The following is a 16,758-nucleotide window of genomic DNA, read 5'->3' as shown; positions in this document are numbered from 1 at the left end:
CTAAAGAAGGATTATTTGTTTTGGGGATAGGGCGTATCAGAGCTGTTTTCCATTGAGAGGGAAAAACTGAAGAACCTAGTGATCTATTTATTATAGCTGTAATGGCTCCAAGAGAATAAGGCAACGTGAGGATTAACATATCTCTAGATACCCCGTCAATTCCCTGAGCATTAGATTTAATGTCTAGTATAATCTTGCCAACGTAGTTGTCGCTGACGGGGATAAAACTAAACCTATTAGTGGAAAAACGTTTACTTGTGAAGAACGTGAGATCTTTATCCTCCACGTTGTTGGGACCTGGAATATTAAGAAAGTGCTCCCCAATGGCATTAGCATCACATAGATGATCAGGGAGATACGAAGCGCATTTATAATTCGGAAGTACAGTCCTTTTTAAATTTTTCCACAAAGTTTTACTATTATTAAGGTTGGAGTTAATATTTTTGTCAAAGTAAGCCCTTTTTTCAGAAAATAAAGTTACATTTGCTAGTTTCTTCAAAGATTTATATTCCTCAAATTTATTTTTGTCTTTAGTTTTACGGTACCGAGTATGGGCATTATCACGTAGCAACATCAGATGTCGGAGATTAGAGGTAAACCAAGGAGCAAACCTATCTCTTAACGTGACAGTTTTAATGGGCGCAAAGATATCAAACAAACTTATTATATGTTGGTTTAACAAATTGACCATAGACTCTACGTCGACTAGACTTTCTATTTCTTTCCAGTCGATATTATTTAACGACTCATTGAAGTCATCTACATTAATGTCTTTTAGTGGCCTGTAAGAAAATTTCTTCATAGGAGGTTTTACTTTTTTAAATTTAAATTCAGAGACAATGAACGCATGGGCCCCGAGATCAGGGATGTGGTCAATTGCAACAACAACAGTAGGTGCATCACTACAGACGACATCAATAAGAGACTCACTATGGGAAGTGAAATGGGTAGGTTCCCCTACCTGATTTTGTAGTTTTAGCGAATGCAAAAAATTTTGCAAACGATGTGTGTTTCTATCATCATGGCATAGTAAATTAATATTAAAATCTCCAAGTAAGATCAAATTGTCATAAGCACCAAAGGATGAGATGGATTCAGTAAGGGCATCAAGGAAAATGTCAACATTAAGCCAGGGGGGTCTATAAGCTGTACCAATGATTACATTTCGACCATTAATGGTAACCTTTATCCAATATTGTTCGACCAAATTGGCAGGCGGGTGAGCGCAGGTACGTGCTGTAATACTGCGTTTAATGTAAAAACCGACTCCACCGCCTCTGGCACGAATTGCTGAAGGCCGGGGTCGGTGACGAAATGTGTACCCTGGTACAGAAGGGGCATGAGCTTCCTGACCTTCCCGGAGCCAGGTCTCATTAATCGCAAGCAGGTCGGGGACATGACGTTGTATGGCACTCAGTAACTCATCATGCTTAGTTCCCAACGAGCCCGCATTGAACAAACCTACAGAGAAGTTTTTCTTACTGCTAATCATTGATAACAACAAAACTTAAAAATATCTGTAGCTATATAAATGCGGGTATAATAAATGAAAAAGAGTAGTGAGTATAGGAGCAATGTGAATAGTATGATTTTATATGGATAACCTACGATGATAAGATATTGTAATACTATGATTGTTGAAAAGTTACAATTAAAAGGTGTTAGTAGTAATAATAATAATAATAAACAAATACAATGGAGTAATATTAAATAAGAGTAGTGATAATGTGATATAGTACATAGCATAAAGTATGAAAGCAGAATTATAGCAGCATAGAAAATATTTACTAATTTATTATTTGAGATATTAAGAAAAACATGATAAAATTGATAGGATGAAGTGACCACATAACATAGGATGGACATTACAACAGCCATAACACACACATACAAAACGCAACATATAATAAAGACAAGAACACGAACGGTATTTATGCAACATAAAAGGCAAGCCCATAACTTTAAATATAATTTAATATCGCTTACAATAAGTATAATTATTATTTCTGAAAAATATTTATGAAGTATACAAAAATTATTTTTAAATTTACTACAGAGCAGTGACGTTGACATGAATATAATCGTAGGTGTATAACTTTTTACTATCCAGTATTTTAAATCAGATAGAATGAAATTTAAATTAATGAAAACAAAAAATACTAAATTAAAACGGTCAAAGAGAAGCAATGTTACTTGATTTATGATTGTGAAATAAACGCGATATATCATCATCAGTTCGAAATGTACAAACATTATCATTTTCGCTTTTTCTGGCCATAACACGCCCATTTTTCGTCCACTCAAAGCGCCAATGAAAAGTGGCGGCCAGTTCTCGTACCTTTCCATATAACTGCCTATTTTCTTTGGTAAGACGCTCATTAATATAGACACGCATAGGTTTGTGTGGTGGAAGGCCCAAGTCGTTCGTAGTAAGACCCCGTTTAACACGGGCTTGCTTCAAGAATTCATCCCGAACAGTACGGCGCGCAAGTTGCACGGCGATAAGCCTCGGGCGGGGGAATCGTACATTAGGTTGTTTACTTCCTATGTCCTCAGTTATCGGTGCGCGCTTCAATCCGATGCGGTGCGTGCTAATTATATCGCGCTCGTCTAGGTTAATCCCAAGTTTAGAAGCAGTGGTGATGATAATGTGGCCCAGTGATTCATTGTTGTGTTCAGGTATGCCAGATATCTCTAAGTGGTTAAGAAGACTGGCTTGTTGACGATCATTTAATTCGGTTTTTAAGGCTGTGACAGTGGCATGCAAATCAGGAATACTGTGTAAGTTAGATAATTGTTTGTTACAATTGCATAGGTCGGAACGTAGTTGTGAGATTTCTCGTTCTAATGCTTGGATTTTCTCAGAGTTTATATTTGCCTCACTTTTAAAATCTGTTATTTGAGATTGTAAAAAATCTGTTGTTTCTGTAAACTCAAGCTTAAACTTTCCCAATGCCGAGTTCAACTCACCGAGGAAGTCGCGAGTAAATTTGGAGTACATAGCAGTCAGTCTGGAGTCGAGTAGCTGTTCAAAACGGTCGACAGTGATAGTACTCACTTGCGCAGGGGTACTAATTTCATCGCATGACATATTAAGGTTCATGGGTGAACTTTCACTTTCAAACTGTTTGCGAGTCGGTGTGTCATCACAATTACGACGAGTAGTGGATGCTTTGCATGCAGGACAAATCCATGAGCGTTTTAGTTCTCTTAGGTTTTTATTATAAAATGATATAGGCATATTTAAACACTTATGATGATACGAACCCTCACAACGGACACACAGTAGTTGCCCTTCCGTAACGGGCATCGTACAAGCAGCACAATTCATCTTGATAGCGAAAAAATAACTAATGATTTTATAAGCACAGGGGTTTCGGGTGTTATTATTCACTTGTTTACGAATCACTATTTACAATATTGTATTTTAATCAAATATTTAAGAGTTACGTGTTTGAAAACGATGTTACCAGGCGGATTTCCAATCTACCTTCAATCTCCAATATCTCGCTCGTAATTAAGGCAAAAAATTGGTAAAATTTTTATTATGTTAATGCACTGCGGGTATAATAACTAATATATATATATATATATATATATATATAAACATTAATTTGGTTCAATAACTATTCACTTGGTTCCACGATAATCATAATATGGTGTCGTGAATTGGGAATTTGTTAGAAGAATGTGAATAATCACTACTATTTTAATAAAAACAGTACAATTGTAAAAATATCTATTTTATAAGTATAGCATGTTTCAAAAATGGCATATAAATGTACATAATTTATAGTAAAAATTCTCATCGATACAATTTCTATTTTCACAGTTCGCAATGGATATTCGTGCGTACCCGTGGCTTTGGCTGACGGATTGGACATCAGGCTGGGCACGTCCGTCTCGGAGATATCTTACGCGGGTCCAGGTGTCACGGTGAAGGCAGTAAACCCGAGGGCGCCTGGTCAAACGCAAACATTTAAAGGTTCGTTAGTTTCTGCGTGTACTAGTTATTTTTACCTATTTCCTGAAATAATTAAAATAATATACCTATATGAAAGGTGAATAGACATTGTTCGTCTGGAATTACAAATGTTGCAGACCTAATTAGGCCTTTGATTTAGAGCCAAGCCCAGTCAATAAAGAAAGTCGAATAATAAATAGGCTAGGCTCATAATTACACGACTAATTAATTTGATATGAGATATGTATTTTATAGTAATTGGAATACATAATATAAAATAATAATAATTCTACGCATTAAAAACGGTTAAGTCATATTATTTGCTATTTAGTCATGATGAAATTTTAATGAAATAACTTTGACTATAAAATCGAGAATATATTTATGAGATTAATGTACCTACATCTCATTTACACCTTTATAAATTCCATAAGTTGATATCTCCCTAATTGTGTAGATTATTGTACTCAATGGTTATTTCTGATTAATCATTTTGAAGTGATGCCAATGAGAAATGCTTGTATCGTTAAAACTTTATACGAATCGCCGCCGCGTGCCTCTTAAAGCTAAATTATGCACCGCCGACACTAACATATGAACGTAATCTATAAACTGTCCATTGATTCCGATATAATTTACACGGGTTTTTATTCACAAACGTTCGGAAACGATTATTTATAGGATACTTCATATACAATGCTGTTATAATACCGTGATTATGTTGAGATTAAATGCGTGGTAAATCCGTAGGCTCGGCTTAGCTACCGTATCGGCTTAGTCGTGTTAAATGAACGAAGTTCGACTGACCGACTGGCGGTTATGGGGCGCTGTTGTTATCAAAGTATCTATGTGCTTATGTAAAAGGTTCATATTTTATTATTAGCTAGCTAACCTACGACGTGATTCGCGTGGTATCCGAGTAAAAAATAGCCTATGTGCTAATCCAGACCATAATCTATCTCTGTGCCAAATTTTATATAGATACGATAAGCTGTGCAGTTATTTAATTTATCCTTTATATATGTATGACGCCTAAATTTTGATATAATGTGTATTTAAATAAACATAATTATTATAACAATGGACAAATTAAACAAGTACAATGGCATTGACATTATCTTTTTGTATAAAAATTCCCATATGAATAAAGAAAAAAGAAAAGCAAAACATTTGAACATACGTAATATGTTTTCCATTTCGCAAACAATGAGTAGATAATTAAAGCATGAAAGAAAAGCGGAGGTAACATTGTTGTAACAAGACATTGGTGGTCATATTGAGGGACGTTATAAGAATTTACAACGCGAGCGGGTACCTTGTAATTTTCTTTATCGCGGGCTTATTTGCAAGTCAAAATCGCTAATTTTACTTTGATGAGCCGAAAAAATACGTTCCGGTTACTTTACGAACTGAAATAAGACAAAAGGGAATTGAAACAGCTCTGAAATAACTTTTAGAAACTTATTCTTGTTGTATGTTGTTGTTCAATCCAACATACGAGTAGTTGTATGGTTATATGCCTGTCTGCCTGTATTGCATTCAATTACACCATGCCATCTTCGTAGTGGCCAAAGGAGCTGGTGGGTCGTCTGATGGTAAGCGCCTCCACAATCCATAAACATTTGTAGAAACGTTACTCTATGGATTTATAAAAGTTATAAATGATAGGGCTGAGAAAGGTAAGAAGAATTGGACCTGCTACTCCCGAAGCCACCGTGCGTTACTATTTCACGGCGATCTTTTATGTAATGTGCTCTCCCCGGTGCCAGTAAGACCAATTCGTGGAGAAGCATGCTCAACTCTCGCATTAAGTAGATTCCAACTTGTTGTGTTTGTGTTTGTATCTGTTATGTGAGTTGCTTGTCGCTTGCGCTTGCATTTGGGTATATTGGTGAGCCGGCAATATCTATATAATATGTTTTAGTCCTGGAAACTACACAACTTCATTCCTTTTATCTTTTTCTTAATAGACACGTATTCAATTACTTATATTTGTTCATTTAAAAAGCATGAATTATTAAATTAATATTGTATGAGAGTTTTTATTGCTTATTTGCGATATTGTACTTATTATATTTTCATTCTATTGAACTACTTTTTGTTTGGTACAAAATAAAATTCACAATAGATTTAAATCGAGCATTTAAACATTTATTTTATTCCTTTCAAAATAAAAACAACATTGTGTTTGGCACGAGTTAACGTCCATTGAAAGGCTTATTTAAGTAATCGGTGAATTTAAAAGGTGACCTTTTCAAAGCGTTTGCAAAAAGTTCAACGTATCATACAAACGGCTACTCCACAAACGCATTCATACAAATAACTATTTTCGCAAAACCGAAACATTGAAGACGTCCATTTTTTAGTCCGTTAAAGTGAAATAACAAAGACATAAACCGTGTTCATTCACTTGAACTGTCACAAAGGAAAAACCCCCACAATTAAAGTGAAGAGCGCTTTATTTGGCGTGTGTAGGCCTCGGCTTTGTTAGTTCGGAGGAATCCTTCTGGAACATTCGTTTTGCGATACATGGATGATGGATGGCGTTTGATGGGCGTGCAATACGTACCACAAATAGTATGGTTTTTAAGAATTTTCTCGAAAGTAACAGTTGGCTTGATACGTCCATTTGAGTGTTTCAAATATTGGCCATAGGCGGAGCGACTTTTATTATTTTATTTTTCTTTATTTGGGACATAATATAAATACATGTATGGTCTAAATCTTTCGAATGAATGTTTCTTTCTTCTAAAATTTATATCACTCGCTCCCCAATAACGGGGTACTGAAAATGAGGGCTTCATATAATTGTGCAGTAGGTACATGCTGAGATGTTATAATAACATGACACTTATTAACCATCATGTGTATTGAAAAATATGGTAATATGTGGCCTACCGCCACGCAAAGGATGTGGTTCGAATCCCACCTCATGATCTATGTTTTTCTATTGCTTGTATTTTTGGGATATTTTAACAATTATCGCATTTAATGTTTTTAAAAATAAAAATAGATCAAAAAGATCTCCATTACATTATGCGCAGTTTCAATTCTTCTTCTGTCTTTATAAAATATTGAATTAATCTTTCATTATGCGTGGTTCGTTGGTTGTTAACTCAACCATAATATAAAATGTTTAATACGTTTTTCATTTTACTCTGACATTTCAGCTATTCAACGGGTGTCACAAACACTCGAATCCAATTAAAATCGTTTTGAATTTATATAAAGATATTCTAAAACGAGTGCAGATTATACGCAGCACTAGGTACAAGGTTAACATTTAATTTCACCTTGCTTAAATATATACAAACGTTTTTATTTATTTATGTTTCGTTGAACAGTTTGTATGTATCTGCGTTATAAAACATTTAATTCGTAATATTCAATAATGTAATCTTTATTTTATTTCGATATGACATGTAAGCCATCTTTTAGATGAATTAAAATCGCACAAAATCTACCAATTACATTTTTCTTTGATGAATCTCATGTCATGACGTTGAATTTAATATTTCTGGTAGGTGGGTAATTGCGCCTTCAGCGCTTTGCCTCACGCAGCTAAAGTAAACCTATTCCTATATATATATATATATATATATATATATATATATATATATATATATATATTTAATTAATCATATATTAAACAAATTGTGTGGCGATTAGTTCAATAAATAATAAATTATACTCCTGGCAGACGATCATCTTGGTCCAACCAAGATGATCCTCTTAATTTACTACGTAATATCACATCCCATCCCATGCACGATTCGGTACCTTGTACCAAGCTAGACAATAGAATTCCCCTTCAGGTAAGTTAATTTAATTGTACAATTACAGGTGACGTAGTATTGTGCACTCTACCACTGGGGGTGCTGAAGGTGGCCGTCGCGAACAATGGCCAGAATCAGCAGAACTTTGTGCAGTTCGACCCGCCGCTGCCTGACTGGAAGGTTTGTCGTTGCGTCGGTACGTTGCGAGTTTGTGACGCAACCGACAATCTAAATATTTTCTAATTTTTAATTTGTTACCTGTACTGGACATAGATTATACAAGCTCCCGTGCAGTGATTTTTTAAGTAAAAATTATAGAATAGTCACATCAAGTGAAAAACAATCAAACAAATACATTTTGGCATCAGCAAACCTTACTCGTCCTTTTTAATGCAGGAGGAAACAAAAACAATAAACTAAAATCCATTGAAATCTGTTCCGCCCGTTCTTCAGTTAGTGGTGAATAATAACTTGTGTGGACATATTAAATAAAATCAAAAAAATGTACATAGCCTGTGGTACTTCTAATGCGTATTTAATCTCCAGTCTATAGTCTCCAAATAAATATGACAGATATTTTTCTATAGGAGTAGTCTTTGCAAGTATCAAATCAGTTGTTAATCCGATTTGTGTTGAAATTTGTTATGTGGTTTGTCTATATCCTAGAATAACGTCTAGTAAATTCTACTCAAGTCTACCTTTAATCCGTATTCTACGTGCACTTAGCCACTAGCTGAAGAAGACATAAATAATGCTTAACATTTTGCTAGTAATGTTTCAAATGTATTTTAGATTTTCCTTTCAAATGTATGTTCGTTTTCGTTTAAACACGCCTTTATTATAGGTACATTTGAAATAAGGTACTATTTAAAATAATGAATCTTACTTAAAGTTTCCTTAACTGCTCTTGATATTAATTAATTGTCTATGCTTTCAGGCAAGTTTTCATGATATCCAACAACCGTGCCCTGAACAATTAAATGTCCAACGCAAAGCTTCTATGAATTAATAAGAAAATTACCTTAGTGTAGTTTAAGAACACATCTTTGCAGACTTCAATTCGTGTTGTATTGTTGTACACTGGTGCTTTAATTAAAAAGTCAACTAATTAATTATTAGGTGGCGGCAATAAAGCGGCTGGGTTACGGGAACTTGAACAAAGTTGTGTTGTGCTTTGAGCGCACTTTCTGGGACCCGAGCGCGAATCTATTTGGTCACGTTGGGACTACAACCGCCAGCCGAGGTGAGTTGTAATATACTGTTAGGCTGGTTTTAGACGACGAGCTGACCGTCGGTGCTGATAGCTACTAGGAAGAGTTTTAGATTTGGTCAGCGAGCGAAGAGCGTGACGCTAAAACCAACCTTAGCTTTGATTTTTTTAAATTAATGTTACCACTGCAGCTAGCCGAAGGGAGCTCTATAGAAGAATATTATTTGGTCTGCAACGGCAAGTGTCTGGCCCGGTCAAAATTTCTCGTTATAAACGAACCTTAATACATTATTTGTCTACCTATTGCTTTAATTCCTTTAATCGTGGAAGATGAGGTCGAGGAGTTATACGTACAGTTTATACGTACTCGACCTGGAATTTTGCTTTCTGAATTATCTTCTCACAATCTTCAGCATAAAACCTTTGCCACTTGAGAAATGCGTTTAATAATACACCTACAAATTGAATGATAAAAGTGAAGGCTTGTTAATAATTCCCTGTGCGATATTATTTAAGAGCCGAGCGCACGCAAAATATATATCAATATTAAACTACACCCAAAAGCCACAAATTAACCGGCACATCTCGGCTCCCCAAGGATGGCACTCGTAAATTATTTCCCGGTGTAAATAGTGTAAAACGTAGAAACAGCGGTGGCCGACGCGATAACGAATTAAAAGCTGAATAATTTAACGCCAGTGAGCAACCCTGAGGGGAGCCCTAAGCGATAAATCACGGGGACGGGCCGAGACAAGACATTTTTTACGTTATGCTTTAGTAGGTACACCTCCTTGGTTCGCTGTGTACTCAGCTAACTTCATTAAGGCGCTGGGAATGCCGGAACAATGTGTAGTGCGATGGATTTCTTTTTTTCACCTCGATTCAGTGTTTTCGGACGTGAGCGTTACCTATCTGATTTTGTGGTAGCGTGATAGAATTATGTGGGAAAGACGGAGAGGATCGCTTGAAGGAATCCAGAAGTTAATTGGGTGCTAAGATTTTAACTGCACAATGAAAAGCTTGTGAATGGAATCTGATGTGTTACGTCTGATATGAAAAAATAACGAATTTAAATGTTTGTTGATTGTCTAAGTTTCCACCGTACTAATACATACTTACTGGTTTATAAATCTCCTTTTACTCAGTACATTTTGGTTTATAAAGCTCAATCATAGATGAACTAATTATTCGCACGTTATAACCCTTAAATTTATGTTGTTAACATTCTGATTGCGCAGATGTCATGTGTCATCACGATGTAATCGTTTAGCAAAAGATTTTTATAATAATTTGCATTTGTTACCTGTAGGTGAATTGTTCCTCTTCTGGAACCTGTATAGCGCGCCAGTACTGTTGGCGCTGGTGGCCGGCGAAGCGGCTGCGGTTATGGAAAACGTGACTGATGACGTCATAGTGGGCAGATGCATCGCCGTGCTCAAGAGCATCTTCGGTCACGCAGCGGTGCCGCAGCCTAAGGAGTGCGTGGTGACTAGGTAAGTCATAAATTTAATCAAAACTAGCGATTCGCCACGTGTACTTCACCCGTGGTACGTTTTTTCTCCATAAGAACCATCCTTTTGTCTTGACTTAAGATGTTATGGTTTTCCTTAAAAAAAATTTAGAGAGATTTGACAACCTGATTAATCATACTTGATAGATTCATGTTGTATATACGTGTTTATTAATGTGTATCGTTCGATTTTGGAAATATACGTAGGATAATTGAAGGCATAAACATGAATATATTTGTATGAAATATTTATCGTTTTCACATTATTGTTAAGTACGAACCGTGCATATATCGTACGGTACGTAATATATTTCTATTAAAAGACACGTTGGAAGCCCTCCATAATGTATGACGCTCACGAGAATAGCTTGATGTATGTTTTCGTATGCGGATCGCAATTCAGGCGCATTGTGCGAGCAACATAAAGTGGAGCGATGTACATTTGCGTCTACGCAATTGTGTGGTAATCGCCTCGCTCGACCCATACTTTATGTGTCTAGGAGCGGATTCCGAGAGACATTTGACTTTCTAAGCATTTACATTTGGATCTGGAACGGCTCTCCTCTCGTTCGCTACTCTCCCGGTAGTTCGGTTCGGTTGACTTACTATTGTTCGATGTTAACGTGTTTAATTCATCGCCGTGACTTGTGACCCGCTTTTCTGGGAAATGAATTTTAAGCCTATTCGTATTGCTATTGTTTTGTACGGATAGTTTTATTAGCTGCGTTCAAATTGTGCCTTTGAATATCAATGTAAAGAGCACATTGACCTTTTGGTTTTAGGTAAAGCCTATAAGCCTATTAGCGTATTTGCGCAGTTAAATCATAGTAAAAATGTGCAACATTTCCACCAGGTTTTGAGATCGATCTCGATTGATCCAGTATGAGACCTTGACCAAAAATGAGAAAAATCGATTAGTGAAGTAAACATCCACCTTATAACGGATATATATACATATTTGTTCAACCTTAAAAGATTTCCGGGTACGAAGCTCGTATCCTATTTCTCACCCAACCAAATCCTTTCCCTCACTTCCGTTGTCAATCCTTTCTGTATCGCTTTCATTTTAAAAAGCCGGTTGTGTATTTGTACAGGTATTTTGCTCTTACATAAAAATAATAATAGTTTAAAAAAACTAAAAAACACGACACAACTAAATACGTTTTTATAGAAAACCGAACTAAAAAGTAGAAAACATATTTTGCAAATTGAAAAATAGAATAATTTTATCAAATTAGTGTATTGTCATCGGTCCTCAATAAATCTACAAAGTTTGAACGAAATCTGGCCGTTTAAAGTGGGTCAAAATCGCGCCCGAAAGAAGTCGGTTACAAACAAACATACAGGTGAAGCTAATAAAAAGCGTGTAAAAACAGTTTTCCAGAATCTGTCTTTTTAGGGTTCCACACCCAAAAGGTAAGGTAATCCTACTACCAAGACTTCGCCGTCTGTCTGTCCGTCCGTCCCTCTCTCAACAGGCTGCATAGTCATAAATTGGATGTGTGACTAATTTCTTTGCAGTTGCTCTTTAACTTATTTGTACGTTATTTGTACCTTTAGTGTCGCGAGCTTGATCCGCACACCGACTTGACCGATTTTAATTTTTTTTGCATTGAGTGTACTATTTACCTTCAAATAAATATTGCATTGTTTTGTGTATCTACCTGGTTATTTATAAAAATAAAACAACTGTTTGTATATAGATGGCGCGCGGATCCGTTCGCAAGAGGCTCGTACAGCTTCGTAGCGGTTGGCTCGTCGGGCGCAGACTACGATTTGCTGGCGGCCCCCGTGCCTGATGCATCCGGTGAAAACAGGCTTTTCTTTGCTGGTATGTTCATATTTAGAACATTTACTCTAAAATACGTGAGACTCTATAGAAGTCAATACCTCCTCCTCCACCGCAGACAATAGTAGAGACAATATAGTTTTGTTGTTTTCAACCAACGTCAAAATAATTACAACAGTTGCATTGGATACGGATACTCGATGAACCCATTTTGACAAATCCTTATTTTAACTTTATAGCTGGTATCTTCCGTGCTACTATATAAATTTAGCGTAATTCCGACAATTTAATTTAGATTTCGATCAAAAATAATAATTCCATGTTATTGTTTTTCCTCCCCGTAGGTGAACACACGATGAGGAACTACCCGGCGACCGTGCACGGCGCGTTCCTCTCCGGGCTGCGCGAGGCGGGCCGGCTCGCCGACCTGCTGGTGCCGCTGCCGCCAGTCACCAACGCCACCGTGGCGGCCGCCACCGCCAATGTCAACCACTCTTGATAGACAGGTGTGATTAGTTGCTACTCTTAAACTCTAGTGACTAGTTTTTGAGTTAGCGTAGAATACGTTTGAGTTGCAAAGTTTTTGTTGTAGACTGCTTATGAGTTAGATAGGAAAGTTATAAGTTCGTTCATTTTAGAAGTTGCAAATACATATGTTAACCACACGCGATGGACAGAGTTATTCCTCAAACCTACTCCTAACGTACTAGGTTTGAGTTATGGTAGAATACTTTTGAGTCAGGTACTTTCGGGTTAGGCGGTTATACTTTTGAATTAGGCGTCGACTACTAACGCTAATGTGGCCATTGCTCCTAGATTAGTTATGAGCTATAGAAGGTTATTTTTGACTTTAAATGGTTTTGTCGTGTTTTACTTACCAGATCTTGAAAAAGTTTGCTCTATTTTTACATGTGATTTAGTAATTTGTATAAATGAACCTCAAAAGTTTTATGTGTTTTTTCAATAAGTACGTGGTAGATAATTATATGTATTAGTTCATTAAATCTTCACATAGCAAATTATTCTTCTCATAATAAGTCATTCATCTAAATAATTGTAGGACGATTAATAATTCTGCATTTGTTATGAGAGCTATTCATTTTATTTTTAGGAGTTTTCCAATTCTAGGCACGATAGACTGATCAGCTTGATATTGTAGTAGATTTTTAGTGTAGTTTACTTTTTATGTGTCACATTTTTGTATGCGTTTGGTTAATTTATGATGTTCTATCGGATTATAAGCGGAACATAATTGTCGACCATTTTTACTCTAATCGGTGTATCTTCATATAAATTACAATTTCTTGTTGGACAGTATTGTATCAATTTTATCATAATATTTAATATTAATAGATTTGCAATTGTTTAGAATAGACATTTCGTGTTTTTTAATTCCTGTCAGTAAAAAAGATTGCGTTTATTACTGTAGGATCTTAAGTTTTAAGTCAAATGATTTGTGAAAATTTTTGTGATTCAAGTGGATTGTGATTTGGTTATGGTTTTTTCAATGTCTTGTAAAATCTAGTTTGTAAGAACTGTGAGTTGTGCCTATAATTGCAATAAATGATTTTTATATACTATGTTTTTTTATTTACCGTATTTAGAAACCGACAGGAAAATAGGATTCCACGTTTCAGGGAAACTGAATATCAATCAACTAGTAAATACAGGAAACGTTGTTCTGATATCATCATCAGCCCTTATATGTTCCCACTGCAGGGACACAGGCCTCTTATGAGGGTTCAGGCCATAATCCAGTACGCTGGCCAAATGCGGGTTGGCAGATGTCACACGTTGTCGAACATTTGATTGCTAGACATGCCGGTTTCCTCACGATGTTTTTTCACCGCTTTGAGCAGTGGTGAAGTTACTCATACGCAGATAAATTGAAAAATCAATTTATTTTCTGCGCGCTCGCCTGGTCTCGAACCTCGACTTGTCGATTTTAAGTCCGAGGTCCTCACCACTGAGCCACCACTGCTTGCGATTGTTCTGATATACGATGCAGCATATGGACACAAAATCTTATAAAACTTGGTCGTTTCGGAGGACTTTGGCAAGAATTAATTAATTGGTAAGAAGATAAATACAACTTACACAACACAGACAATCTTCATAAACTTACATCAAGTCTAAAAAAGTATATGTGTTGTATTCTTGCGACCATTCACTTTGTTTTCTAGTCACCTTTTAGGTGTAAAGCTCTGCCATATTGGTACTAAGGTAGGTCTTGTATGAATTTTAATGTGAATATTAGGACAATAAAACACATTAAATCATTCACTATTTTACCGTAACAAACGTAGCCAACATCATAATTAACCCAAAAATTCTCCAAAACAAATATCTTTACAGCTCAATAAAAGCAACCGCCCCGCAATATATTCCGAAGTAATAAAATAAATTACGCCTCTAAACAATAACAGAAATTCCCAGTATTACAAAACGCGGCATAAACGAAATTAATTGGACTATTACTGGCTAAACAAACACACCTGCCTATCTTCACCTGTACATAAGATATGGAAAAGATATAAAAAGGAACTTGATTCGTTTGAAGACAAAACCAGACTGGTTTGATGTTTAACAATTGTGTAAGAGATAAAAGGAAATGCGCGTTACTTTTTTGCGTAAAGTTGGTCTAGAACTTGAAAGGGCTAGTAAAGATTATATGATAGTTATTAGTTACTGCGACCCGCGGTATCACCCGCGTAAGTCCGTATCCCGTGGGAATATCGGGATAAAAAGTTGCCTATATGTTATTCCAGTTGTCCAGCTGTCTACGTACCCAATTTCGTTGCAATTGGTTCAGTAGTTTTTGCGTGAAAGAGCAACAAACACACACACATCCTTACAAACTTACGCATTTATAATATTAGTAGGATGTTATAACTCATTATTGTAATTGAAAAATATATCAAAAGATACACCTACAAATAAAAAGTTAGGTTACCCTAAATATAAGGAATTTTAAAGTAGATTTTTTAATTTGTCACATTCACTTTTACCTCAATTCAGGTCCTGAATCTGTATTTAACATCTTAGCTATAAAACCAATGAGGCAATTGATTATACATATTTTAATTAAATTTTCAAATCAAATGATTCCGAATGGTTCAATATTCGTTTTTTCAATGGTTCAAGAATTTGTATAACATTAATTGCAGCTTTTACTATCCAATATAATTAAAAAATGTTGCAACAAAAAGTTTATAGGCTTTGTTTTATAAATTATTTTACCCGCTAGTTTCGGCTGAAGGATTTATGTCGCATTTTAATTGCTTTTTAAATTATTTTTAACAACAACTGCCCGTAAATTGAAAACAGCGGATTACATTTACTGATCTTATCATAGCTAGTTGGTAAAACGTAATTCGAATCGGTTTATTTATGATTTAAAAAACCGTTTTAAAATACGAATGTAATCACCGTTATACAAATAAAATGTTTTATTGCTTGTGACTTCTTTAAATGACTACAGAAAAATCTAGATTTTTGGAAATGGAAAAAAACTAGGAACAAAAATTGCTCGTCTTGTATAATATAGAACTTGTACTTATATACTAAAATTTCAATGGTAGATATCAAAATTTTAATGTATGTGTTATAAATTAAGCAATAAATTATACGAAAACTTTAATTAGCCATACAACTTTATAACATCAAAAATAGTTTTAAGATACACTGCTTCAAAACTATAAAACAATTAATCAAATAATCGTCTAAAGGAAGGGGTTTAAATACTCCAACGTCTTAATTTCGAATTAATTGCGTTTGAGAATATAATACCTTCCTACTAATAAATCTAAAATCGTTATAACACCATAGTTTGCTTTTAAAAATACCTGACATTGAAACACCTTAACAACTTTTCACATCCAATTTAATTTTGTACCTTAAATCCATGATGGTAAACACCGTTTTCTATTGACACTATGTAAAATTACATCTGTTTTAGTATGTAATAAAAATTTACTAGACCACGCCCATTGATAAACACAACTGATAAACTGGACATAATGAAGAATTTTTTATTCTTAACGTTTTCACAGTGTTGTCTGTTATGGAACAGTAATTATTGGAGTAGCTCTCACCTACAACTAATTGTGAAAAGATTTTCACAAGTGTTGTTTTTTTATAATACAGTAAACTAGCTGCGCCCCGCGGTTTCATCCGCGTACAGTCTATATCCCGTAGGAAGTTGTCTACATGTTATTGCTAAATTTCATTCCAATCGGTTCAGTAGTTTTTGCGTGAAATGTACACACATCCTTACAAACTTTCGCATTTATAATATTGGTAGGAGTAGGATAGTAAAAATAGCGGCCGAACTATTCAAAATACATATTTGATTCACCTTTATAATACAGCTAAGCTATTTTAATAGGGTAGGTATGTGATAAGTGACATGTATATAATGTAATGAAAAACATAGATGAGAAATTTTGAAAGAATAGAAAAAATTTGATCACGAGGCAGGATTCGAACCTGCGTATCTTGCCTAACCGT

At 35.4% G+C, this 16,758-nt stretch overlaps 1 protein-coding gene across 1 annotated transcript in view; it reads left to right on the top strand.

The window, feature by feature from the left end:
* LOC119833759 (lysine-specific histone demethylase 1A) overlaps positions 1-13,688 on the top strand; it is a 303,792-nt gene extending 290,104 nt beyond the window's left edge. Inside the window, exons 11-16 of the mRNA XM_038357931.1 lie at positions 3,833-3,985; positions 7,808-7,920; positions 8,860-8,983; positions 10,260-10,443; positions 12,164-12,291; positions 12,594-13,688. Of these exons, the coding sequence (XP_038213859.1) occupies positions 3,833-3,985; positions 7,808-7,920; positions 8,860-8,983; positions 10,260-10,443; positions 12,164-12,291; positions 12,594-12,748 (857 nt within the window). The 3' untranslated portion in view covers positions 12,749-13,688. The remainder of the gene's footprint in view (positions 1-3,832; positions 3,986-7,807; positions 7,921-8,859; positions 8,984-10,259; positions 10,444-12,163; positions 12,292-12,593) is intronic.
* Positions 13,689-16,758: the final 3,070 nt, after the last annotated feature.

This window comes from Zerene cesonia, chromosome 18, assembly GCF_012273895.1.
Source record: "Zerene cesonia ecotype Mississippi chromosome 18, Zerene_cesonia_1.1, whole genome shotgun sequence".
Lineage (NCBI taxonomy): Eukaryota > Metazoa > Arthropoda > Insecta > Lepidoptera > Pieridae > Zerene > Zerene cesonia.
Note: the sequence above shows the minus strand (reverse complement) of the source record. Positions and strands in the feature narration are given on the sequence as shown.